Source organism: Saccopteryx leptura, chromosome 4 (assembly GCF_036850995.1).
Source record: "Saccopteryx leptura isolate mSacLep1 chromosome 4, mSacLep1_pri_phased_curated, whole genome shotgun sequence".
Classification (NCBI taxonomy): domain Eukaryota; kingdom Metazoa; phylum Chordata; class Mammalia; order Chiroptera; family Emballonuridae; genus Saccopteryx; species Saccopteryx leptura.
This window is the reverse complement of record NC_089506.1, coordinates 215828074-215852763: the sequence shown is the minus strand read 5'-3', so window position 1 is coordinate 215852763 and position 24690 is coordinate 215828074. Positions and strand designations below refer to the sequence as shown.

Below are 24690 nucleotides of genomic sequence, written 5' to 3'. Positions count from 1 at the left end.
CAGCCGTAAAGTTCAGGAGTCGGGCTTGAATTCTTGCCTGGAAAAATAAGCAGCCTTTAGCAATAGGTTTGAATAAATGAACCGATTCATGTTTGTCACAGGAGGAGCAAATACAACATCCTCATGGAGAAGCTTTCGATGGTGCTGAGCACGCGGAATAACCAGATTGAGACCCTGGGGAAGCTGCGGGAAGAGCTGGTGAGCTGCTGGGACCTGTGGGTGGGCGGGCGCCCCGGGCGGTTCCCCTGGGCTGGCCACCCCGCCCCCGCCCCGGGCAGGCCTCGCTGCCCTGCCCCACAGCCCGCAGTGCCTGGTCCAGTGCTGTTCCTGTGAATTGTAGGGCGATCTTGCCTCTCCCTGCATGAAACAAGTGAGATTTTCACAAAAAATTCCCAGGCCTTAACCCTCACCCTCCTTGCTCCTGACTGACTTCCTTTCCCCCGGGGATTTGTTCTAAGACCTGCTGTAAAACCCCTATGGAGGCCTAGCTGTGGTGGCGCAGTGGCTAAAGCATCGACTTGGAATGCTGAGGTCACTGGTTCAAATCCCCGGGCTTACACAGGCAAGGCACATATGAGAAGCAACTACTACTACAAATTGGTGCTTCTGGCTCCTCTCCTCCCACCTTTCTCTCTCTCTCCTCTCTCTAAAAATCAATAAATAAAGTTTAAAAAAGAAAGTCCCTATGGAGTGGTAAGTCTGGACATGGACATTTACTTTCGTAATTAAGCTTGTAATTGTAAAAAATATTTGGTTTTTAGAGAGACAGAGAGAGAGAAACAGACTTGTTGCCGCACTTATCTGTGCACTCATTGGTTGATTCTTGTCTGTGCCCTGACTGGGGATTGAACCTACAACCTCAGCATGTTGAGATGATGCTGTCACCAATTGAGCTACCCTGCCAGGGCCCAGCTTGTAATCTTGTTCCCAGGGGTTTTATATTGACGTATCAGTGACTTTACTAAGAAGGGGGTGAGATGACACGGAGAGAGAGCAGTTACTGGCCTGTATCATCTTGGGGCCGAGAGCAGAGGCAGCGGCGAGTGAGAACGAGCGGAGGAAGGCGTGGGGGGTGCTGCTTCCAGTCTGGCGTGAGCAGTCTTCAGTGGCAGTGTAGGAAAAGCCAGCATTAGAAATGGGAGAAAAACCAGTTGCCCTCTAGGTTAAGTAGAACTTGAAGCTTAAGATTTTTGGGTAACAGAAATTAGTCCCCAAAGGAACATGGTTGAGAGTCCGCTCCCAGACGTCAGGACGGTCCCTCTGCTCACCGTGTGCCCCGTCAGGAAGCTCTTGGCGCGGCTGTTACTGTTCAGGGGAGGGTCTGCTCCCCACGCTAGGTTCACTGCACCCCAGTGGCCGCAAAGCAGACGCTACAAACCGAGGCATGTGGGTCACTCTTGGCCTGTACATTGTTCAAAATACATTTGACCTAGCATTTTTTAAAGTTTGAGATTTCTCCTGAAACATCTAAGTTTCTAGCTTCCCTTGAAATATTAGAAGCTCTGGCAGGCCTGGGCCTTCATTCTCTCGGGCCAGCTGTGCGCTGGCCAGCGCCCCAGACCGCTGCTCTGTCACCTCAGACACTGGGGCACAGAGTCGGCGCAATTTGTCTGTATGTGTGCACTGCTGATTGTGGTAGGAGAGAAATGTTTCTCTGTCTGAGTCTTATCAAAACTAGAAAAATGAAAGGTAGAGACTGTTCAGGCCTCTTAAGAGACCCTAACGTAAATGAAGAAGATTCCTACGTGCCCAATGAAAGACTATCTGCCTGTTCGCTCTTCATGTTTCCTGGGCGGCCCAGGCAGACACAGACTGAAGCCCTCTCCTTACTGGGCCACGCGGGCAAGAGGGCCTCGTCTGGTCTCAGATCAGCCCTGCGGACTAGAAGCAACGAGATACAACTGTTACAGGACATTTCATTGATTCATTCGACAGAAACTTTAGTGAGTGGGTACTGTGAGTCAGAACCACATCCCACACCAAGATGGCAAAAACTAACGAGGGGGGGGGGCTTGCGCTGCCGTGGAGCAGTCAGTGGACCTGGAGAGGCAGGGGGCACCCACTGGAGGGGCAGAGGGGCACCCGCTCGAGGGGCGGAGGGGCACCCGCTGGAGAGCTGCTCGGGAGGCGGGGCGGAGCTCCGGGAGGCGGGGGTGCCTCCTTCGGAGAGCTGGGGCGCCCTGGCGCGAGTGTCAGAGCTGGCCTTTGGAAGTCGGGTGCTCCCGGAGCAGACAAAGGAGGGGCGGCATTCCTGGTGAGGGAGAGCGGCCTGAGCAAAGGGGAGGCTGGGGGAGGCTGCGGAACTTTTTCGGGGTCGGTGGGAAGGGGAAGCTGGGGCCACCTAGGCAGGGTCTTGAGTGCCAGGTGGAGGACTGGGGACTTCAGCCTGGTAGAGTGCTGGTGGCAGTTTAGAAGTGGGTGAGTTACCAGGAGAGAAGCGTGTTCAGGAAATGAACTGGTGAACCGGGGAGAGATTGGAAGTGGGCAGCGAGATAGGTGCTCTTGCCGCAGGCGGGGTGGGAAACTCACTGGAAGTTTTTAGGGGACATTTGGGAGGAGCTACTAGCAGGACCTGGGGAGTGACCGCAGCCAGGATGTCGAGCTGAACGAGGAGTCTGGTCCTGCGTGGGTTAGTGCTGCTCGCAGACATCAACTGGAACTGGAGGGCCAGCTCGTGAGGCCAGGGACCATGTCTTCACTGTTGAACCCCACCATGAGGAGAGTGCCTGGCCCACAGTAAAGGCTCAGTTGTATTTGTGAATGGATGTATGAATAAAGTCAAGTACAGAAAGAGGAACAAGTTTGGGTGGACGACATTTCACTTTAGGATTTAGTGAGTATGAGGCAGCGGGAGTCGAGGTCAGGGCGGCCTGGGCAGGAGTCAGTGAGTACCTAGCCGTAGGCGAGGGAGACGACAGGAATGTGGGTGCTGACTTTGGGGGACAGGGCAACGGAGGCTCCTGTTGCTTCTTTCTCTTTTGTGAGCCCCTGATGGTAGCCCTCAGAGGCAGGACTACATCATCCTCCCTCCCGCAGAATGGACCAGGGCTGAGGACCATGTGTTGGGGCTGGGGTTTGATGGATGAGTTTCTGAAGGTTCTTTCCACGATACTGGGGGCATGGCCAGGTCAACTATAGATTTCCAAGCCAGTGGGTTTGAATGAGCCATATGGGGGTCACCTGTATTTCTTTGATAGCTGTATGTTCTGCCCCCAGCAGCCAGAGTGCTGGCTAGTCGGAGTTGATCACACACGTGGTCCGGTAGCCCACAGACATTTGCTCCCTCTCTGTCCCCAGAGTGTAAGAGGAAAACCTGTGAGACTCACCTAACAGCTCTCAGTCACGCGTGCTCCTGTGGCTAGTCGTGACTTGCAGCAGTGGTCACCGGCCTCCCCGGTCAGGGGTTGCAGAGTCAAGCCCAGCAGTGGCCGGGCTGGGGATACAAATGAGTCCACAGGTCCGGCAGAACTGGAGAAGTTCAGCTTGATATCAGCATGGATTCAAGAGATACTTCATTTTCTCTTAACTGTCGTAAGAGAAGAGTAGCACAAAAGTGGCACTCAGAGGAAACTGCCAGCCTCTCTGCAGGGCCTCCGGGAGCGCCTGCACCATGGAGACTGCGCAGTCTGGGCGGGGCAGCTGTCCTCGGCTCCGCCCGCTGCACGGAGCACAGCCTGGGGTTTGTTGCCAGCTCTTGTTTTTCAGGAGAAGCAGCATGTGGCTTTTTATATGAAATCTCTCACTTTTCAGTGTTGGCAAGTTAAGGACTTTTACGTGAAAAAACACGGCGGTAGTGGAGGCGGGTGGTTGAAACCCTGTAGCTGGGATGCGCTCACAGTCGTTTAGGCTGTATCGTCCAGCCGAAGTGTGAGTGAGGGCGAGTCGTGACTGCACAGATAGACTCCGGCGGAGTGTGAGTGAGGGCGAGTCGTGACTGCACAGATAGACTGTGGCGGAGTGTGAGTGAGGGCGAGTCGTGACTGCACAGATAGACTGTGGCCGAAGTGTGAGTGAGGGCGAGTCGTGACTGCACAGATAGACTCCGGCTGGAGTGTGAGTGAGGGCGAGTCGTGACTGCACAGATAGACTGTGGCCGGAGTGTGAGTGAGGGCGAGTCGTGACTGCACAGATAGACTGTGGCTGGAGTGTGAGTGAGGGCGAGTCGTGAGCTGCACAGATAGACTCCGGCCGGAGTGTGAGTGAGGGCGAGTCGTGACTGCACAGATAGACTCCGGCCGGAGTGTGAGTGAGGGCGAGTCGTGACTGCACAGATAGACTGTGGCGGAGTGTGAGTGAGGGTGAGTCGTGACTGCACAGATAGACTGTGGCGGAGTGTGAGTGAGGGTGAGTCGTGACTGCACAGATAGACTGTGGCGGAGTGTGAGTGAGGGCGAGTCGTGACTGCACAGATAGACTGTGGCCGGAGTGTGAGTGAGGGCGAGTCGTGAGCTGTACAGATAGACTGTGGCCGGAGTGTGAGTGAGGGCGAGTCGTGACTGCACAGATAGACTGTGGCGGAGTGTGAGTGAGGGCGAGTCGTGACTGCACAGATAGACTGTGGCCGGAGTGTGAGTGAGGGCGAGTCGTGACTGCACAGATAGACTGTGGCGGAGTGTGAGTGAGGGCGAGTCGTGACTGCACAGATAGACTGTGGCCGGGGTGTGAGTGAGGGCGAGTCGTGACTGCACAGATAGACTCCGGCCGGAGTGTGAGTGAGGGCGAGTCGTGACTGCACAGATAGACTGTGGCCGGGGTGTGAGTGAGGGCGAGTCGTGACTGCACAGATAGACTGTGGCCGGGGTGTGAGTGAGGGCGAGTCGTGACTGCACAGATAGACTCCGGCTGGAGTGTGAGTGAGGGCGAGTCGTGACTGCACAGATAGACTGTGGCCGGAGTGTGAGTGAGGGCGAGTCGTGAGCTGTACAGATAGACTGTGGCCGGGGTGTGAGTGAGGGCGAGTCGTGACTGCACAGATAGACTGTGGCCGGGGTGTGAGTGAGGGTAAGTCGTGACTGCACAGATAGACTGTGGCGGAGTGTGAGTGAGGGCGAGTCGTGACTGCACAGATAGACTGTGGCCGGAGTGTGAGTGAGGGCGAGTCGTGAGCTGTACAGATAGACTGTGGCCGGAGTGTGAGTGAGGGCGAGTCGTGACTGCACAGATAGACTGTGGCGGAGTGTGAGTGAGGGCGAGTCGTGACTGCACAGATAGACTGTGGCCGGAGTGTGAGTGAGGGCGAGTCGTGACTGCACAGATAGACTGTGGCGGAGTGTGAGTGAGGGCGAGTCGTGACTGCACAGATAGACTGTGGCCGGGGTGTGAGTGAGGGCGAGTCGTGACTGCACAGATAGACTCCGGCCGGAGTGTGAGTGAGGGCGAGTCGTGACTGCACAGATAGACTGTGGCCGGGGTGTGAGTGAGGGCGAGTCGTGACTGCACAGATAGACTGTGGCCGGGGTGTGAGTGAGGGCGAGTCGTGACTGCACAGATAGACTCCGGCTGGAGTGTGAGTGAGGGCGAGTCGTGACTGCACAGATAGACTGTGGCCGGAGTGTGAGTGAGGGCGAGTCGTGAGCTGTACAGATAGACTGTGGCCGGAGTGTGAGTGAGGGCGAGTCGTGACTGCACAGATAGACTGTGGCCGGAGTGTGAGTGAGGGCGAGTCGTGACTGCACAGATAGACTGTGGCCGGAGTGTGAGTGAGGGCGAGTCGTGACTGCACAGATAGACTGTGGCGGAGTGTGAGTGAGGGCGAGTCGTGACTGCACAGATAGACTGTGGCCGGAGTGTGAGTGAGGGCGAGTCGTGACTGCACAGATAGACTCCGGCCGGAGTGTGAGTGAGGGCGAGTCGTGACTGCACAGATAGACTGTGGCCGGGGTGTGAGTGAGGGCGAGTCGTGACTGCACAGATAGACTGTGGCCGGGGTGTGAGTGAGGGCGAGTCGTGACTGCACAGATAGACTGTGGCCGGGGTGTGAGTGAGGGCGAGTCGTGACTGCACAGATAGACTGTGGCCGGGGTGTGAGTGAAGGCGAGTCGTGAGCTGTACAGATAGACTGTGGCCGGGGTGTGAGTGAGGGCGAGTCGTGACTGCACAGATAGACTGTGGCCGGGGTGTGAGTGAGGGCGAGTCGTGACTGCACAGATAGACTGTGGCCGGGGTGTGAGTGAGGGCGAGTCGTGACTGCACAGATAGACTGTGGCCGGGGTGTGAGTGAGGGCGAGTCGTGACTGCACAGATAGACTACAATTTTAAAAATGTTTTTAACTTTTTTTCTCTCTGTTCCACTGCCTGTGGGAGGCGTGTATGTATTAATAATTAATACACTTAGTTGGTAAAAATTAAAACAGTATGAAAAGGTATACAATGAGAAGTCTCCTCTTCCCTCCCTCGACCTCGTTCTCAGCCCGGTAGATCCTTCGGGGTCTCTCTGGGAAAAGTGTCGTGTGTGGTCATTGTTGTCGTCATCGTGGTGTGTGTGTGTGTGTGTGTGTGTGTGTGTGTGTGTGTGTGTGTGTCCCGTCATTGGAAGGTCCAGCTGTTCCTGCGTTGCTCTGCGCCTGTTTTGTTCCCTTGACAATGCCACTTGGCAGCCTTTCCTCATTGATACCGCCAGTGTGTTCCCACTCAGGATGATCAATTAACTCGGGTCTCGAACTTGTGTTCGTTCACGTGTTTCTTTAGTAGTCTCAGCCACCTGCTTGTGCCTAATGGTCGCTTTCCCTGTTGTCTTGGCAGGGGCTGTGCGAGAGGACGTTCAAGCGCCTGTACCAGTACATGCTGAATGCAGGTCTGACGAAGGTGATCTCTCTTCCCTTGCACGAGATTCACCCTGAGCGCGGGCCCTGCAAGACAAAGAAAGGTAAAGGCGGTCTCGGCCTCGCTTCCCTGGGCCGCGCGGACGGCTTCCGCTCCTCCCTCCCTCTCGGCTCCGGCCGCCTCTCGTCGTGTCTGCCCGCTGTGGGGGCCTTCACATCCCCTCAGCTCTTCCCCGGTGCCCGGCTGGGGTCTTCTCTATAAAGGTGCTCCGGAAGTGTCTGCTGAGTGACAGTGACTCTGACTGCTGGCAAACGTCTCTGTGTGGCTGTCCCTCTAACTTTTCAAATCCCCAGTGTACAAAGGACAGGTTCTCCTGGTCCTTTGTACACGAAGCCACTGAAGCACACTGTGTTGCCAGGTCCCATTATTTAGGTAGTATCACCATTTTACTTGTAAGACAGAGTGCTGCCTAACTTACATAAGATTGCACACTCTGAGCAGCAGCAGCAGAGGTAAGATTTAAATCTCAAAAAGTTCAACTAAGGACAATGGTCTATAAAACGTTGAAAACCTCCCTTACTCCTTTATTTTTTTTCTATTCTTGATTTTTTTGTGCCGTGCTGTTTACCTCCCCTGATTAACCAAAGTCATTAAAAAAGCTGAGGGTCAGAGCTTTCAGTAAAAGATGGTCGTCTCCCGAATTCAGCTCTAGGGATGATGATAGATACGAAAGTAAACCCACTGGTACAGAAAGGGCGGGATGTGATGGCAGAGAGAGCCGTCAACAGCATGTCGGTGCTCAGAGGTAGATGGGCGATGGGAACCGACTGCGCAGACTGGGGCAGCAGAGTGCCTGCCAAGGGCAGTGGCCAAGACCTGACGCCTCAGGACCTGAAGTCGGCTGAAACTGGAGATTCCGGGTACCTTTGAAAGCGCCGCGTGGACGGATCTGGAGCTGGAGAGCTGGTCAGTGGTCGTGTGAAAAGCCATCTGTACCCCCGGCCCCTCCCTGCTGCACACGGCCAAGCGAGGGCCCTTGCCCACAGAGACCCAGTCTGGTTTACCCCAAGAGAAGACTCACCGGAGGGATTCTAGACTCACAGGCACGAGGCCCAGATAGGGACAGGGTGCTATACTGAAAATGGGGGCTAGGTGACAAGTGACAATGCCCGTACACTGGAAGGTAAGTCTCCTCACTGCCATTCCCAGTGTGGCTCCTGGAATAGCCAGACCTCCACCCGCCCAGACCAGAGGCCAGAGACTTCCTCTCTGCAGAAGCCGACCAGTCCAGGAGAAAAGACAGCTGATGAAATCTGCAGGCTTCTCATCATAATAACTGGTCCTGCCTGCTCGCCCTTCACGGAAACCCGCACGTGACAGCCCCCCCCCCCCCGCCTCCAAAACACCTAAAACTCGGGGCTTCGGGGCAGCATTTCAGTGTTTCCCCCAACATGAGAGGAAGACTAGTATGAATGTAAGAGAAACGGACGAGCTTAGAAACGAAGTGAAGAGCCGAAGAAAACGTTTTTAAAAAAGAGAATCCTCAGAGAGAGAAGAGATTATATGCATGAAACCATAGCAAGAGTCTATAAAGAAGAGACGTGCAGAAAATAAAAAAGAGCTCTTGGAATTAAAAGAAATATGACTTGCAATAAAAGATGTAGTAGAAGGGAAGAAGATAGTAAGATAAAGTTGAGAAAATCTTCCAGGAAGAATAGAAACTCAAAAGAAATGGGTAACAGGAGAGCTAAGTGGAAAGTAAGAGGCCGAGAGAAAAATCCACACAGCGCGGGCCCCAGAGACAGAGGGAGGGCGTGTGCAGGGCGCTGCGTGGGGGAGTGGGGGAGTGGGGGAGTGAGGGAGAAGCGACACGACCTTTACCAGACCTCAGGGAGAGGTTTCCAGATCCCGCGGGTCCCGGAGACGGAGGGAGGGCGTGTGCAGGGCGCTGCGTGGGGGAGTGGGGGAGAAGCGACACGACTGTGTTCCAGACCTCAGGGAGAGGTTTCCAGACCCAAAGACCTGTCTGGTGCCTTAGCACAGTGAACAGAAGGAATCCCACACTAAATCCGATATCTCGAGACTTCAGAAATCCGGGGGTCAAGAGCCTTCAGGGAGGGGACCCCAGACTGCCCAGTGGTAACTGACACTGGAAGACCTTGGAGCGAGGCCAACAGCATTCTGAAGGAAACGGACTTGCGGTCTACAGTTTTTTACTCAGGTGTGAGAATAAGGACATTTGCAGGACGCAGAGCTGCACAGCTGCCTCTCCCATCTCCTGTGTTCTCTTAGGGACCCACGGGAGGATGCACACCGTCAGGTGGCAGACTAAGCCAAGGGGCAGGAAAGCGTGGGTGCAGGGAGTGGGGGGCGTGACACGCCCTGGGGAGATGGCAGAGGGAACCGCGGAGCCGGCTCTGGGAGCAGCCTGTGCATACGATTCCGGACCAGTGGAAGTCTGCAAAGGCCATGCCCAGTGCCTGTGAGTGAGTCTAGTGCACCTTGTACTTTGTCACAGTCTGAGCATGAATTTGACAGTAGGTACACGGAAAACCAAGCAAGTGGGAACAAAGTTATCAACTCCAAGGAAACCCAACATGCTTACGCCTGTGTGCTGGACTTTGTCAGCATAGAATGTGTCCTGTGGAGACGGCTTCGTAAACCCAACATGCTTACGCCTGTGTGCTGGACTTTGTCAGCATAGAGCGTGTCCTGTGGAGACGGCTTCGTAAACCCAACGTGCTCACGCCTGTGTGCTGGACTTTGTCAGCATAGAGCAGGGGTCCCCAAACTTTTTACACAGGGGGCCAGTTCACTGTCCCTCAAACCATTGGAGGGCCGGACTATAAAAAACACTAGGAATAAATCCCTATGCATACTGCACATATCTTATTTTAAAGTAAATAAAATGGGAACAAATACAATATTTAAAATAAAGTACAAGTAAATTTAAATCAACAAACTGACCAGTATTTCAATGGGAACTATGGGTCTGCTTTTGGCTAATGAGATGGTCAATGTCCGGTTCCATATTTGTCACTGCTAGCCGTAACAAGTGATATGACGCGCTTCTGGAGCCGTGACACGTGTGTCCTGTGTCACCGGAAGTAGTACTGTACGTGAGCGACGCCGTGCTTTGCGTCGCTCTCTCACTGACCACCAATGAAAGAGGTGCCCCTTCTGAAAGTGCGGCGGGGGCCGGATAAATGGCCTCAGGGGGCCGCATGCGGCCCGCGGGCAGTAGTTTGGGGACCCCTGGCATAGAGCATGTCCTGTGGGGACGGCTTCGTAAACCCAACATGCTCACGCCTGTATGCTGGACTTTGTCAGCATAGAGCGTGTCCTGTGGAGACGGCTTCGTAAATCCAACATGCTCATGCCTGTGTGCTGGACTTTGTCAGCATAGAGCGTGTCCTGTGGAGACGGCTTCGTAAACCCAATGTGCTCACGCCTGTGTGCTGGACTTTGTCAGCATAGAGCATGTCCTGTGGAGACGGCTTCGTAAATCCAACATGCTCACGCCTGTGTGCTGGACTTTGTCAGCATAGAGCGTGTCCTGTGGAGACGGCTTCGTAAACCCAACATGCTCACGCCTGTGTGCTGGACTTTGTCAGCATAGAGCGTGTCCTGTGGAGACGGCTTCGTAAACCCAATGTGCTCACGCCTGTGTGCTGGACTTTGTCAGCATAGAACGTGTCCTGTGGAGACGGCTTCGTAACCACAGCTCGGGAGGCCGTGCTCGATGAGGACAGACCCAGCACTCAGCTCTGCTGTAAGAAGTGGCTTTCGAATTTGTTGAGTGACTAAGAAGTACCACTCTGAGGGTATGTCTCGTCCTTTATTGCCTTGCTTAGTTGGACTCCCTGCCCACCCTGTCGGCCTTCCCTGTGTCTGAGAAGTCTTGTGGAGAAGCTGATAACACAGATATTACCACACAACAGGTGCAGAGCAAAGGACAGCACACCTGGGGTGGTAAGGAAGTGCTCTAGGGCAGACCTCCTCTTTGAGTCCCTTCAGTGCTGTGACTAGAATTCCTCAGGGAAGAGTGGGTGGCATCAGCCTTCAAGTAGATAGGAAACCGGGAAGTACTGCTGTGTCCTGGAGCAGGGAGGAAAGGGGCCAGGAACCAAAAGGTGTACTAGGGACGTAACTGTTGGAGGACCCCCAGCGTTGGACTAGAAGTAAGACTGTCTGCATGCTTAAAATTGTCATGACCTGTGGATCTGTTCATCATTTTTACTTTCTTGCCTGTTGCAAGAAAGGCATTAAAAATAAACAGGCAAGCCTGACCAGGTGGTAGCACAGTGGATAAAGCGTTGGCCTGGGATGCTGAGGACCCAGGTTCAAAACCCTGATGCCGCTGGCTTGAGCGCAGGCTCACCAGCTTGAGTGTGGATCACAGACATGACCCCATGGTCACTGGCTTGAGCCCAAGATCACTTGGCCAGAGCCCCCGGTCAAGACACTTTCGAGAAGCAATGAACAACTAAGGTGCCGCAACTATGAGCTAATGCTTCTCATCTTTCTCCCTTCTTGTCAGTAGTCTGTCCCTGTCCCTGTCCCTCTCCCTCTCCCTCTCCCTCTCTCTCTCAAAAAAGAAAGAAAGAAAGAAATTTTATTTTTAAAACATGGAGAAACAAAGATGAAAATACCATTAAAGACCTTTTCTTGCTGGGCGGCAGCCATGGAGCAAAGCTTCTTCCAGGCTTGAGGTCCCTGGAAAGTAAACTAGCCACTTGAAAGTAAAGACGCCTGGACGGACTTTGAAGTAAGACAGCCCCGGGCTGGAATTCCTGTTCTGTCATTTCCCGTTGGGATGATGACCTCTCTACACCTCATTTTTCTCATCAGGATTTTCTGGGGATAATACTACTACTTTCCGGAATGCTGTGGGTCTTACAAGAGTCACTACACAGATCAGGGGCCACAAGCCGGTGGCCTGTCGGCCATATGCATTTAATGTGGCTCTCGGTGTTTGTTTTAATTGAGTTTGTTTCTGGCATTTAAAAATCAGAAAGTTTACCTAAAAAGTCAGCCTTTCAGCTTCTCTGTACAAATAAAATTAGGCAACACTGAACTGCATTCTTCAGTAGCAACTGGCAAGGCGGAGGAGTGCTGCCCCTTTCTGTGGGCCCATCTTCCCTGCCGGTCAAGGGCACTTTCTGCTATGGGACCCACAACTGGCTTCGCTCTGAAGTGTCATCCATCTGACCCTGAAGGCATGTCCATGCTCAGAGGTCTGTCACACAGTGAGTGGTCCCAGGTTATCTCGAAGTCTAAAGCTGGGAAGATGAGGCCTCCGAGCAGGAGGGTCAGCGTGACCCAGATCACAGTACTGAGGAGAGTGGTGGCTTCAGCTCCGTCTGTGGGGTTAAGAGGGCAGGCGCCCTATTGTCACACACACCACAGCGCGTCCATTCGGACTGTTGAGGAGGCCATCGTGCCCGTGGTAATCTTGTCCCCACCTTCTGCTGCTCGGCCTCCTAACAGCAGTCCCCTCACGTCCCGGTCACGCCGTGTTTCAGTCACTGTGAGCTCCGTGGGGGTGGCGGCCTCTCCTCACGCACCGCCTGTCCTTGATGCTGTGCAGCGTGTGCTTGGAGCAGAGCAGGCACTAAGCAAATGTTTAGCAAGTTCAAATTAATTAGCTGCCACTTCGGTTACCTTCCTTGTGCAGGAGACAGGGACAAATGCAGTGCTAGTCTTTTTTGCCTAGAGCTTTGTCATCTCAGTTGGCAAAATTAACATAAAACTTTCCCTGTAAGGCATTATGGCATAGACAGGACTTAAATAATAAATAAAGGTGATGTGTTACTTCATGTAAATTTACAGGTGTGCCCGGATATGTCGGTTTCTAAAAGCCCATAAACAAAGAGCTTGAATTTAGGCATATTTCAAATGCATTACAGAAAGCTACAGTGATCTGTTTTGCAAAAAGCAAGAACATCCTTGGTAATGAAAACAGTCAACCTGAACTGATCTGTTTTGCAAATTTGGTTTATTTTCTTCAAGTGTTTACCAGTCACTCTGTGCTTATTAAATAGGGCTGAGAAAAGGAGGGAAGAGAGATGGGAGTGAACTTCGCAGTCCCTCAGAAAGGATCCCAGTCAGAAGCAGCTGACGGGAGCTGGGCTTCCTGTGGCTGAGGCCCAAGGTGGCCATCTGAGCAGGTCCTCCGGGTTCGGTGACAGGGCAGAGAGCTTTGCAGCGGATGGCTGTGGGTCTGTTTATGATGTGGACCCTTGCCACAGCTGTTAGCCCATGATTCTTACAAAGCAAAAATCAAGTTCAACAAGATTTGCAGGAAACAAGATGAATATATATACAAAAATTAGTGTATTTTTATACACTTGTAAATGAACAACCCAGAAATGAAATTAAGAAAACAATAGCATCAAAAAGAATAAAATACTTAAGAATAACAAAAGAAGCACAAAACATATTTTGAAAGCTGTTACACATGTTGACAAAAGTTTAAGATCTAGGGAGTGGGGGGAACGTCCGTGTTCGTGGATTAGAAGACTTAGCACTGACATAACAGTGCTCCTCAGACTGAGCGTCAGATTCCACTCAACGCCTGTCAGACGCCCAGCTGACGTCTTTGTAGAAATTGACAAGCTAGTTCTAAAATTCATGCGGAATTGCGAGGGGCCCAGAAAGCTAACACAATTCTGAGAAACAAGAAGTGGGAGAACCCACGATTCCCCATTTCAGCATTTATACAAAGCAACAGTAATCAAGTCGGCACAGTACTGACACAAGGACAGATACAAAGATCAATGGGATGGAACTGTGAATCTAGAAATAAGGGCACACATCTGTGGTCCAACTCATTTTCAACAAGAGTGCCAAGACCATTCAATGGGGAAAGGCCAATCACAACAGGCCATTACTGTGTGATTCCATTTACGGGAAAGTTCAGTATAGGGCGTTGAGAAGTAGATTAGTAAGTACTTAGCTAAATGGTTTGAGGCGATGATCTAGAATTGACTGTTGACAGGTGCACACACCTGTGAACATACTAAATAACCACTGACTTGTACACTCTCAATGGGTGAATTGCATGGTATGTGAATTTGATCTCAATAAAGCTGTTCATTAAAAACAAAAACAAACGTAACAGCACAGCAAATTAAATTAAGATCATTACCATGACAAAAGGGGACCTTTAAAATATTATAGTTAGATTAAAGTATACAAGTTAAGAAAAAGGAGAAATGAGCCGTATTGAGAAGGATTAAAATGCAGTAAAATAAATAAAAATGTTTAAAAGAGCTCAAAAACCGGAAAACTGGAATGAAAAAGAGAGGATTAGAAACAAGGATGAAGAGTGAGCACACAGAAAGGGGAGAGAAAGGTCGTCAGGGAAGTTCAAAACCTAGACTAGCGATGGTGCTGGGAAAACAGTTATAAACAGCGTGAAATCTTTAAGTGGAAAGTGACAAAGTTGATTAAAGGACACTGGCTTAACAAATGATGAGCCATCACTATCAGTCAGGAAGATAAATAGTATAACAATAAAATAAGACAGAAAACGCCACTTCCCCAATGGCCCTGTCGCTCCCACCTCTGTGCCTTTGCTGGTGTCCTCTCTGCTGCCTGGAATGCCGGTCCTCTTCTGCCCGGAGAGTTCCTGTGTACCCTTTACCATCCTGCCCAAGCGTCAGCTCCGTCTGCCCCCCTGCCAGCCCCGTCCTGCTGTGCCCTCACCCACCGAGTCCGGCTGGCAGGAGAGCCCCAGCCCCACAGCTTGCGTGCTCAGCACTTCCGCTGCTCACAGCCAGCCCTGACCCCGCTCACAGGGCTGCCATTATCCCCGCCTCAGGAGAGGGACCTGAGCCAGAGACGTTAGCAGCTTACCCGGCGTAGAGCTCAACTCACCTGGGCTGTGGGAGGCCCAAACACATGTCCCCGGCGCACCCCAGCCGCTCAGGAGCCGCCCTCTGCAGGGTGGGGACCCTGTCACCCTTGTCCCTCTGTGTTCTGGGCCCAACACGGAACAGACGCTATGGAGCTGGAGTGAAGACCCGTCTCCTGGCATTTTCAGCCTGGGTGACTAGAGACGACTCTTGATCCTAAAAGCTGTTTCCCAGGGTTGTCGTGGGTATAGTAGCAACGGTAAAGGCTGTAGGCACTGCTGTTGAGTGTTACTTGTATGCCAGGCACTGTCCCGAGTACTCTGAGAAAGGTACTGTTCTTGTCTCCGTTTTATAGCTGAGTACCTGAGCCCCAGAAGTCATTCCACTTACCCACCGTTACACAGCGAGTAAATGGCAGAGGCAGGTGCCCACCAGACAGACCGACTCCAGAGCCCATTCTTTTAACCCGTGCCGTCACCCTGAGCGGGGACTGCAGCAGCTCCTGCGTCATTCTGGGTGCTGCGCTGAACTCCGCGCTTCCAGCCCCGGGTCGGGCCTCTGCAGGTGCTCGTGGAAGTCGCGGCCTCAGACTTTCCCGCGGGCCAGCTTATCATCCAGACTCGAAATGACTCGAGCACTGACCAGCCCGGCCCGGGTCAGGAATGTGCGTGTGTGTGTGTGTGTGTGTGTGCGCGCGCGCACACGCGTGTGTGTGTGTGTTGGTGGGGGGAGGAGAGTAACACTGAATCTCCTAGCATCTGCCCGGTGTGTGTGTGTGTGCGTGTGTGTGTGTGTGTGTGTGTGTTGGTGGGGGGAGGAGAGTAACACTGAATCTCAGCATCTGCCCGGTGTGTGTGTGTGTGCGTGTGTGTGTGTGTGTGTTGGTGGGGGGAGGAGAGTAACACTGAATCTCAGCATCTGCCCGGTGTGTGTGCGCGTGTGTGCGTGTGTGTGTGTGTGTGTGTGTGTGTTGGAGGTGGGAGGAGAGTAACACTGGATCTCCTAGCATCTGCCTGGCTGTGTGTGTGTGTGTGTGTGTGTGTGTGTGTGTGTGTTGGTGGGGGGAGGAGAGTAACACTGGATCTCCTAGCATCTGCCCGGTGTGTGTGTGTGTGCATGTGTGTGTGTGTGTTGGTGGGGGGAGGAGAGTAACACTGGATCTCCTAGCATCTGCCCGGCTGTGTGTGTGTGTGTGTGTGTGTGTGTGTGTGTGTGTGTGTGTGTTGGAGTTGGGAGGAGAGTAACACTGGATCTCCTAGCATCTGCCCGGCTGTGTGTGTGTGTGTGTGTGTGTGTGTGTGTGTGTGTGTTGGAGGTGGGAGGAGAGTAACACTGGATCTCCTAGCATCTGCCCGGGTGTGTGTGTGTGTGCGTGTGTGTGTGTGTGTGTGTTGGAGGTGGAAGGAGAGTAACACTGGATCTCCTAGCATCTGCCCGGCTGTGTGTGTGTGTGTGTTGGTGGGGGGAGGAGAGTAACACTGAATCTCCTAGCATCTGCCCGGCTGTGTGTGTGTGTGTTGTGTGTGTGTGTGTGTGTTGGTGGGGGGAGGAGAGTAACACTGGATCTCCTAGCATCTGCCCGGCTGTGTGTGTGTGTGTGTGTGTGCGTGTGCGTGTGTGTGTTGGTGGGGGGAGGAGAGTAACACTGAATCTCCTAGCATCTGCCCGGCTGTGTGTGTGTGTGTGTGTGTGTGTGTGTGTGTGTGTGTTGGAGGTGGGAGGAGAGTAACACTGGATCTCCTAGCATCTGCCCGGCTGTGTGTGTGTGTGTGTGTGTGTGTGTGTGTGTGTTGGAGGTGGGAGGAGAGTAACACTGGATCTCCTAGCATCTGCCCGGGTGTGTGTGTGTGTGCGTGTGTGTGTGTGTGTGTGTGTTGGAGGTGGAAGGAGAGTAACACTGGATCTCCTAGCATCTGCCCGGCTGTGTGTGTGTGTGTGTGTGTGTGTGTGTGTGTGTTGGTGGGGGGAGGAGAGTAACACTGAATCTCCTAGCATCTGCCCGGTGTGTGTGTGTGTGTGTGTGTGTGTGTGTGTGTGTGTGTGTGTGTTGGAGGTGGGAGGAGAGTAACACTGGATCTCCTAGCATCTGCCCGGCTCGCCAGCAGGACTTCCCTGTGGCTTGTGGCTCTTCAGGAGGAAGTCGGTGTCGGTGCTCCTCGTTCCCATCTTGCTTCTGTTCTTCCTCGGGGGGCTCACATTGTGAGTGCCATTCTGCTGGGGGCCAGAAGAGAGCTTTTCCTGGGAATGGGAGAAGCAAGTTGTGGACTCCACCTCCCAGCCGCCCCGGGTTTTCCCTGACCCCAAACAGTGCTGTCTGGGAGAAATGCAAAATTCTAGCCCAGCCAGGTGACCTAGTGTGGAAGAAGGGCCACTTGCTGTGTCCAGCACATCGGGTAGATCACTTGACCCTTCTGAGCTTCAGTTTCCTTTCTCATAATGGCGATAAGAACACAGAATCCACGGGATGATTAAGTGACTAGCTCCTGAAAACACCGGAGGACACACGGTGGCGCTCAGTGAGGAGTCTCCCCTCCCTTCTGCTTTCCTGGGTCTTCAGAGTGTTAAAGTTAAGCCGTTCTTTCTTCATGCTAAGGCGAGCTAGTCCTGGGTCTTGGACACAAAAAAACTGCATGGTTCCTTTGTGCCGAGCGGCTGAGCTGCTGGCATTAGCGCAACGCGTTTTTAAATGCCAAGAATCCCATGTGCTCAGAGCTCATGCAGGGAGCGATGTGGTTGTAGCTCTGCTGCCTCTCGTTCCCGGAGAGAAAGCCCAGCACCCAGGTGTCAGGTTGCCGTTGGCAGGCCAGCCTCCTGCCCGGGCACTGCTGGCTGCGGAGTGGCAGCGCAGAGGGAGGGGCGGGCTGCGCTCGCCCTGCCTGAGGGCGCTGACTGGGCCTCGCTCTCGCCCTTTTGCCTTGGTTGTAGCGGACTTGTGGTCTGGAACAGGCTCCTTAAAAAGGCAAGTATGAGCTGTTTACTATTCAGTGTTAATAATAAACATCGAAACTCTGAGGCTGAGAAGACTCTAGAACTCTGAGGAAGATATAAAGGGCCAGTGAAACTATTCCACGTTGCCTGGCGTCCTTTACCAGCTGTGTCTGACTTCTCCCACACGTCGTGGGGCAGGACGTGGTCGTCGGCCCTAGGTGACAGGCAGGACAGCTGAGGCTGAGGCCGGTGGCCAGCTTGCCCAGGGTTACATGCCAGCTCCAGCAGGCGAGTCCAGACCCTTCACCATGTGCGTGCTGCCCCTGTAACGCGTGATGTGGCCTGGGGAGAGGGGAGTGTCCCCGAGGGCGGCATGTTGAGAGAGACAGGCGGGCACAGCGTGGGTAAGTGGCCCAGGCTTCCGGGACGCTGTGCAGAGCAGGACCTTCGGTGGCCGAGAGGGTTTTCCCTTTGTTGGCCTTTGAGTCCACGAGTGTATAGTGACATTTCTCCTCTCCCACTTGTGTTTGGAGGGTTGTTCTGTGTGTCTTCCTGGCTAGTGAGCCCCTTAAGGAAGTCACAAAGGAGTGGAAGGGAAAGCGCTGGGCTATCGCTGAAGGTGTCCCCTGCTCACGCAGAAGCGTGTTCCCTGGCCCCAGGTCACCGCTGTTCTCTGTCCCATGGACTTCTGTCAGCTAGGAGCTCTGTGTCATCAAAGGCTCTGACAGACTGCCTGGTAAAAGCCAGCTTCTCACTTGCTCCTGGGTGGGGGTTTGGGCAAATTCCTTAGGGCTCATGTTCTCTGAGTGTGAACGGGGTGGTAGCACCTACCCCTAAGGCTGTGGTGCAGACTAGCTCGTGTGGCACATGTGGAGAGCTGAGATCATTGTCCAGAACGCGGCTCATATTCAAGAAATGGCAGGAGTTCTGATACTAGGAACAGCAGATTGCTCAGTGAGTACCATCTTAGGAGCGAGGTGAGGGGCGGGGGCTGGGAGGGGCTCTAGTAGAGGACAGAGGAAGACTGTGGGGAATGGCCTGGTGGACATCCGCCCTGTGTGTCGGCCAGCCGGTGCCTCCGTTCCAAGGGAGGACCCAGCCCCGGTCGGGTTAGCCTTGATACAGTTCTCACCCCTCCCGATGGGCTCAGGAGTCCCCGTGTCCACGTTCTTCCTCCTGGGTGCTTACGGCCCCCATGGAGCAGAGAGAAGTAGAGGGAGAAGGCGGGGACCTGGAGCCAAGGGGAGTCCCGGAAAGCAAGGGGCCTGGGAGGGCCTGGACGGAGGGAGCGGAGGCCTCGAGGAGCCTGTGCTGCCTGTGGCTTCGTGTTTCCACTCTGAAACAGTCATGACCTGGGGGATTTTCTGTCCCCGAAGAGTCAGCCCCAGGCCAGTGCCTGAAGACTGCCACGGCTGCCCACACTCCTGCTGTTCGCCCGACCTGGCCCTCCTGGAAAGTTCTGGGGGTCTTCCTTGGCGGACCTTACTCTGAGGGTATATAACTTGAGGAGTTCAGGGCCTTGAGGTGCTTTCTGGTTTATGAATGTCTCTAAGCCACGAGGCTCCCCTGCCCTACGGAGTGGTTGGACCTGACCTTGCTCGGACATCAGTTGGCCGGGCTCTGGTGCGGGCCTTTCGCACCCCAGGAAGGCCCGTGGGGCCACGCTCCTGCACAGGTGGCGCTGGGCTGAGGTCAGGCTGTCCGCAGGGCCGGGCTGCTTCTGGAGGCTCCGGAAGAACCCGCCCCCTGGCACTGTCCCATTTCTAGACGTCACCTGAAGTCCTTGGCCCAGGGTCCCTTCTTCCGTCTTCAGATCCAGGAGTATGGCACTTTCTGTCTCCCCCTCTTACCTCCTGCCTGCCTCTTACAGGGACACTGATGTGACACTGGGCTCGTTGGATAATAATCCTCCACCACCACAAAAGCCCAGTCACGCCTGCAAGTCCTTTGCCACAGGAGATAGCATTCATAGGTTCCAGGAATCAGGGTGTGGGTGTCCTTAAGGGACATTGTTCTGCCTCCACACTGCCATGTATCACAGGACAGCTCAGTGCAGAACCATCCCTCCCATGTTGGAGAGCGGTCCTGCCCGAGGAACTTTGCCCCTGTCGCTTGCAAGCTGTCGGATGCTCAGGTAAGTTAGTGGACCCCACTGGACCTCGGTTTTCTCATCGGTGAAGTGCCGCCCAGGGTTGTCAGGATCCAGCGAGTTCGCATGTGTAACTTCTCCTGCACCTTCGCCTCGCTCCAGCGTAGGCACACACTGCTTTCCCTGTGCGGGGCTGCGGGCGGAATGTCAGAGCAGTGTGACGGTTCGAGGCGGCGCCAGCCCGGTGTGTGGCGGCTTCTCTGGGTGCCACCACTGACTCCCCGCCATTGCTTTATTCATAAAAGCTAGTGCTACACAGAGTGCTGGGTGGGCCTGTTATGGTGGCAGCTTTCGCCTCTTTTTGTTTATTTTCTTGAACTGAATTCCCGCACTTGGAGTCACTGGGTTAAAGGCCTCCTGAAATGGCCAGAAGGCTGTAGAACTCACACTGCTGCTGCACTCGGCTGGCAGAGGGTGTCAGCTTCCTCGGGAAAAGGTGGTTTTCATTCTTCAGCAGTACTGCTTGCGTGCCTACCGTGTGCCTGCGCTGTTCCATGCTGGGGAGGTGGGGACAAGCGTGCCTACCGTGTGCCGGCGCTGTTCCGGGCTGGGGAGGCGGGGACAAGCGTGCCTACCGTGTGCCGGCGCTGTTCCGGGCTGGGGAGGTGGGGACAAGCGTGCCTACCGTGTGCCGGCCCTGTTCCGGGCTGGGGAGGTGGGGACAAGCGTGCCTACCGTGTGCCTGCGCTGTTCCATGCTGGGGAGGTGGGGACAAGCGTGCCTACCGTGTGCCGGCGCTGTTCCGGGCTGGGGAGGCGGGGACAAGCGTGCCTACCGTGTGCCGGCGCTGTTCCATGCTGGCGAGGTGGGGACAAGCGTGCCTACCGTGTGCCGGCGCTGTTACGGACTGGGGAGGTGGGGACAAGCGTGCCTACCGTGTGCCGGCGCTGTTCCGGACTGGGGAGGTGGGGACAAGCGTGCCTACCGTGTGCCGGCGCTGTTCCGGGCTGGGGAGGCGGGGACAAGCGTGCCTACCGTGTGCCGGCGCTGTTCCATGCTGGGGAGGCGGGGACACGCGTGCCTACTGTGTGCCGGCGCTGCTCAGGGCTGGGGAGGCGGGGACAAGCGTGCCTACCGTGTGCCGGCGCTGCTCAGGGCTGGGGAGGCGGGGACAAGCGTGCCTACCGTGTGCCGGCGCTGTTCCGGGCTGGGGAGGCGGGGACAAGCGTGCCTACCGTGTGCCGGCGCTGCTCAGGGCTGGGGAGGCGGGGACAAGCGTGCCTACCGTGTGCCTGCGCTGTTCCATGCTGGGGAGGCGGGGACACGCGTGCCTACCGTGTACCGGCGCTGTTCCGGGCTGGGGAGGCGGAGACAAGCGTGCCTACCGTGTGCCGGCGCTGTTCCGGACTGGGGAGGCGGAGACAAGCGTGCCTGCCGTGTGCCGGCGCTGTTCCGGGCTGGGGAGGCGGGGACAAGCGTGCCTACCGTGTGCCGGCGCTGTTCCATGCTGGGGAGGCGGGGACAAGCGTGCCTACCGTGTGCCGGCGCTGTTCCATGCTGGGGAGGCGGGGACACGCGTGCCTACCGTGTGCCTGCGCTGTTCCATGCTGGGGAGGCGGGGACAAGCGTGCCTGCCGTGTGCCGGCCCTGTTCCGGGCTGGGGAGGCGGGGACAAGCGTGCCTGCCGTGTGCCGGCGCTGTTCCATGCTGGGGAGGTGGGGACAAGCCTGGGGCTCGTCTCCACAGAAGACTGCTGTTTTTATAACAGGACTATTGATTTATGTTAAAAAGCAAAACCGTTTATGGAATAAGTTTTCAGTCTTGTAGTCAGAGAGGTTTCAGGCTCAATACTGTGTGTGCCCTCTCTCTGGGTCTGCCCCCCCCGTACCCTGCTGCTCTCGTTGCTGGCAGACACGTGCCTGTGTTGCAGGGACCGACATCATGGTGCGCTGCCTCAAGCTGTTGAAGGAATTCAAGCGGAAGGTCGAAGACGACCAGGACGACGACGACGATGAGGAGTTCATCTCCAAGGGGCTGCCTACAGTGGACATTGTGTATGAGCGGGACATGCTCACGCAGACCTACGAACTCAGTAAGTCCTGTTCTCACACCTGCTGCGGACGGTTCCGACCATCTGAGCTAAGAAATGTTTTGCCCGTGTGTCAAAGGCGGGAAGCAGGAAGCACCGTGGTTCCTTGGAGGACGTACGTAGCCTTAGGGTCAGATTTGAGTTTGACTCCTTGCTGGGCCACTTGTTAGCCCTGTGACTAGCAAGGTCCTCCACACCTCAATTCCCTCATCTGCAAAGTGGGATAGTGACCACCCACGCACGTGATGAGGACTGAATGAGGAATGAGGACGTTTGGGGCAGTACCTGGTGCATACAAAGCACTGAAAATATTAGCAATTAGTATCATTTCCCAGAGACTGAAGAGCCACCTCCCCTCTAAAACTGATCTGGAGTCACTGCAGGCTGAGAATCCCAGTGGTAAAGGGAAAAAGCTGTCTCCCCTCGTCCCTCAGCCTGTCCCTATGTCCCCTCAGGTCTGTGTAAGACAGCAGTGCCCTCCTGGCGGGGCGGGAACAGCACAAGGCCGGGCGGCTCAGGAGAGCTGGGTTAGCCGCAGGTTCAAGGACACCCTGGCAAATAAATCAGCACACCTCTTTTGGGGGGCCGTTAGGCAGTTTTTGTTAACTGTTAACATCTCTCAGACTGGGTTCCCAGAACAAAGTTTGGGAGAAGCTGCCCTGAGCGCTCTCACCCCACCATCAGCATGTTACTGGTTCAGTGTGGGGGCCTGTTCTGATCACCTTTCATGCTGATGTTTATTTTTCAACATGTGCCATACAGCAAACCCATCTCCTTTTTCCAGATGGGTTTACTTGGCCGCCTCAAGTGTACGATGGATCAGGACATAAAGGGGAAATGTTTCTGAGCAGTCAGTGAGCTTTGCCAGATAGTCTGCCCTACAGTTCATGTCTTTTACGGGGGGACTTCCTGCCACGTACCCCAGCTCCTTCCTGGAGCTCCCGGTCTCCAGTGGTCCAGTACACTTAGAACTTCCTGGGCAGAGATGCAGGAACAGCACCGGCTGTGACCGTGCAGCAGGGCGGGCGCCGGCAGGCCAGCTGGAGCAGGTGTGGAAGCACGGTCGTCCGCTGCCCACGTAGACGGGCCAGGCAGCATGCCCTCTGCCCTTGCTGGCTGGCAGCGTGGCTGGGCAGCACTGATGGTGTCTGTGATGTCTGAGTCTACCGGCAAAGACAGGGATACCTTTAAAGTTCTTAATTAAAAACTATTTTGATGCTTTTTAAAGGGGTTCATGTCATTTATCTGAAAAAATCCATTCATGTGAAAGAGCTAGCTTCCTGCTGCTGAAACTTAGTAGGTCAGCAGTTGATCTCTTGATGTTTGGGTGGTGAGCACTTAAAAACTGGCTGTCAGCGGCAGTGCTCAGAGAGCGTTGGGAGGGGCGAGGGCAGGCGTTTGTTTCACTCTGTTTGTTGGTTTCATGGACTGGAATGTCTGCTTTGAAAGGTGGGTGGGAGCTGACGGACCGCGGCGGCTCCTTTGCTGGGCTGGGGGCTCAAGGATCTCGTTTCACACAGTCGAGCGCAGAGGCACGAAGGGAATTTCCCAGGCTGAAATCCGAGTGGCCATGAATGTGGGGAAGCTGGAAGCAAGAATGCTGTGTCGTCTTCTTCAAAGGTTCAAAGTTGTCAAGGTAACACCCCGAGTCCCCTGCGCATCTTGCTGTCTGGATGCCCCTGCAGTGTGACTGTGAAGGGGTGTCTCAGCGGGTCAGAAAGTGCGACCGGCCTGCTGTCTCTCTCAGGGAGGCAGATGGCTGCCGGGGGCCAAGTTCAGGGCGCAGGCCTGTCCCGTCTCCCCAGCACTGCGCTCTTTGTTGGTTTCCACCTTCTGGCTCCCGGACGCTGAGCTGGCAGCCCCGTGTGGCGTGTTCCCCTGTCCACGTTCCGACCCGACCCGCCCCCTCAGCCTGTGTGCTGCTCTCTGCCGGGAGCTTCCGGCCCTCCTCCTGGAAGGCAGTGTTAGAGTTAGGGCAATGATGCAGGGCACTTGGCGCTGTCCTGGGCGTGTGCTTGGCATGTAAACATGTTACTCTTTCTGACGTAAGGCCCCGGGAGAGCCCCTCTTCCCTGTCCTAGAAGGTGGAGGGAGTCTGGTTTCGCGATGGCCTCGTCCTCAGTCCTCGTGGTGGTGGCTGGAGCTGGTGACCTCCCGGCCCTGGCTCAGCAGTCTGATAACAGTTCTAAACCATCCGATTTTGTATAGCAAACACTCGGTGCTTACTAACCGGTTCTCTGGGGCTTAGTCCTGAGCCAGGCACTGGGGACACGTGGAAGAGCACGTTAGGGCCCTGCCTGCAGGGAGCTCAGTCTCACAGAGCAGACACACAGTCAGGATTGCAAATGAGAAACCCATCTCCGACAGGCGTGCAGGACCTGGGGGCCCACGAGGCAGGAAGCCCTGAGGGACCCTCGGCGGGGCGGGGCGGGGCCCGGCCAGGACCCGGGGTGTGAGGTGGAGCAGACGCAGCTCAAGGCAGGGATGCTGAGGAAACCCACACTGAAGTCCCACAGCGCCCCTGAGCACCTGTGTGCGACAGCGCCCCCTGCTGAGCGACCGAGCACGTCTCTCGTCTCCCCAGGGGTTCATGGAGGACGAAGGGCGGCAGCGGACCACCAAGTACATCTCCTGCATGTTCGCGGAGGAGAGCGACCTCAGCCGGCAGTACGAGAGGGAGAAAGCCCGCGGCGAGCTGCTGACCACCGTCAGCTTGGCCTCCGTGCCCGAGGAGTCCTGCCCAGCGGAGGGGGAGGACACGTTCCTCTCTGAGTCGGACAGTGAGGAGGAGGGCAGCAGCAGCAGCAGCAGCAGAAAGAGAGGCAGGGCGTCCCAGGGGGACACAAAGTCCTCGAGCAGCGGCCTCGGGACCCAGCCTCATCACTCCACCCCCACCAAGGGTATGGGCTCCCTGGGCCCGCGGGCGGCGGGAGAGGGGGCAGGGTGGGCGCCCTCAGTCGGAG

General features: G+C 55.2%; 1 protein-coding gene across 1 annotated transcript in view; it reads left to right on the top strand.

The window, feature by feature from the left end:
• GTF3C1 (general transcription factor IIIC subunit 1) overlaps positions 1-24690 on the top strand; it is a 76468-nt gene that overhangs the window by 12599 nt on the left and 39179 nt on the right. Inside the window, exons 5-9 of the mRNA XM_066383110.1 lie at positions 102-198; positions 6742-6865; positions 21569-21730; positions 23248-23363; positions 24312-24627. Coding sequence (XP_066239207.1) covers positions 102-198; positions 6742-6865; positions 21569-21730; positions 23248-23363; positions 24312-24627 — 815 coding nt within the window. The remainder of the gene's footprint in view (positions 1-101; positions 199-6741; positions 6866-21568; positions 21731-23247; positions 23364-24311; positions 24628-24690) is intronic.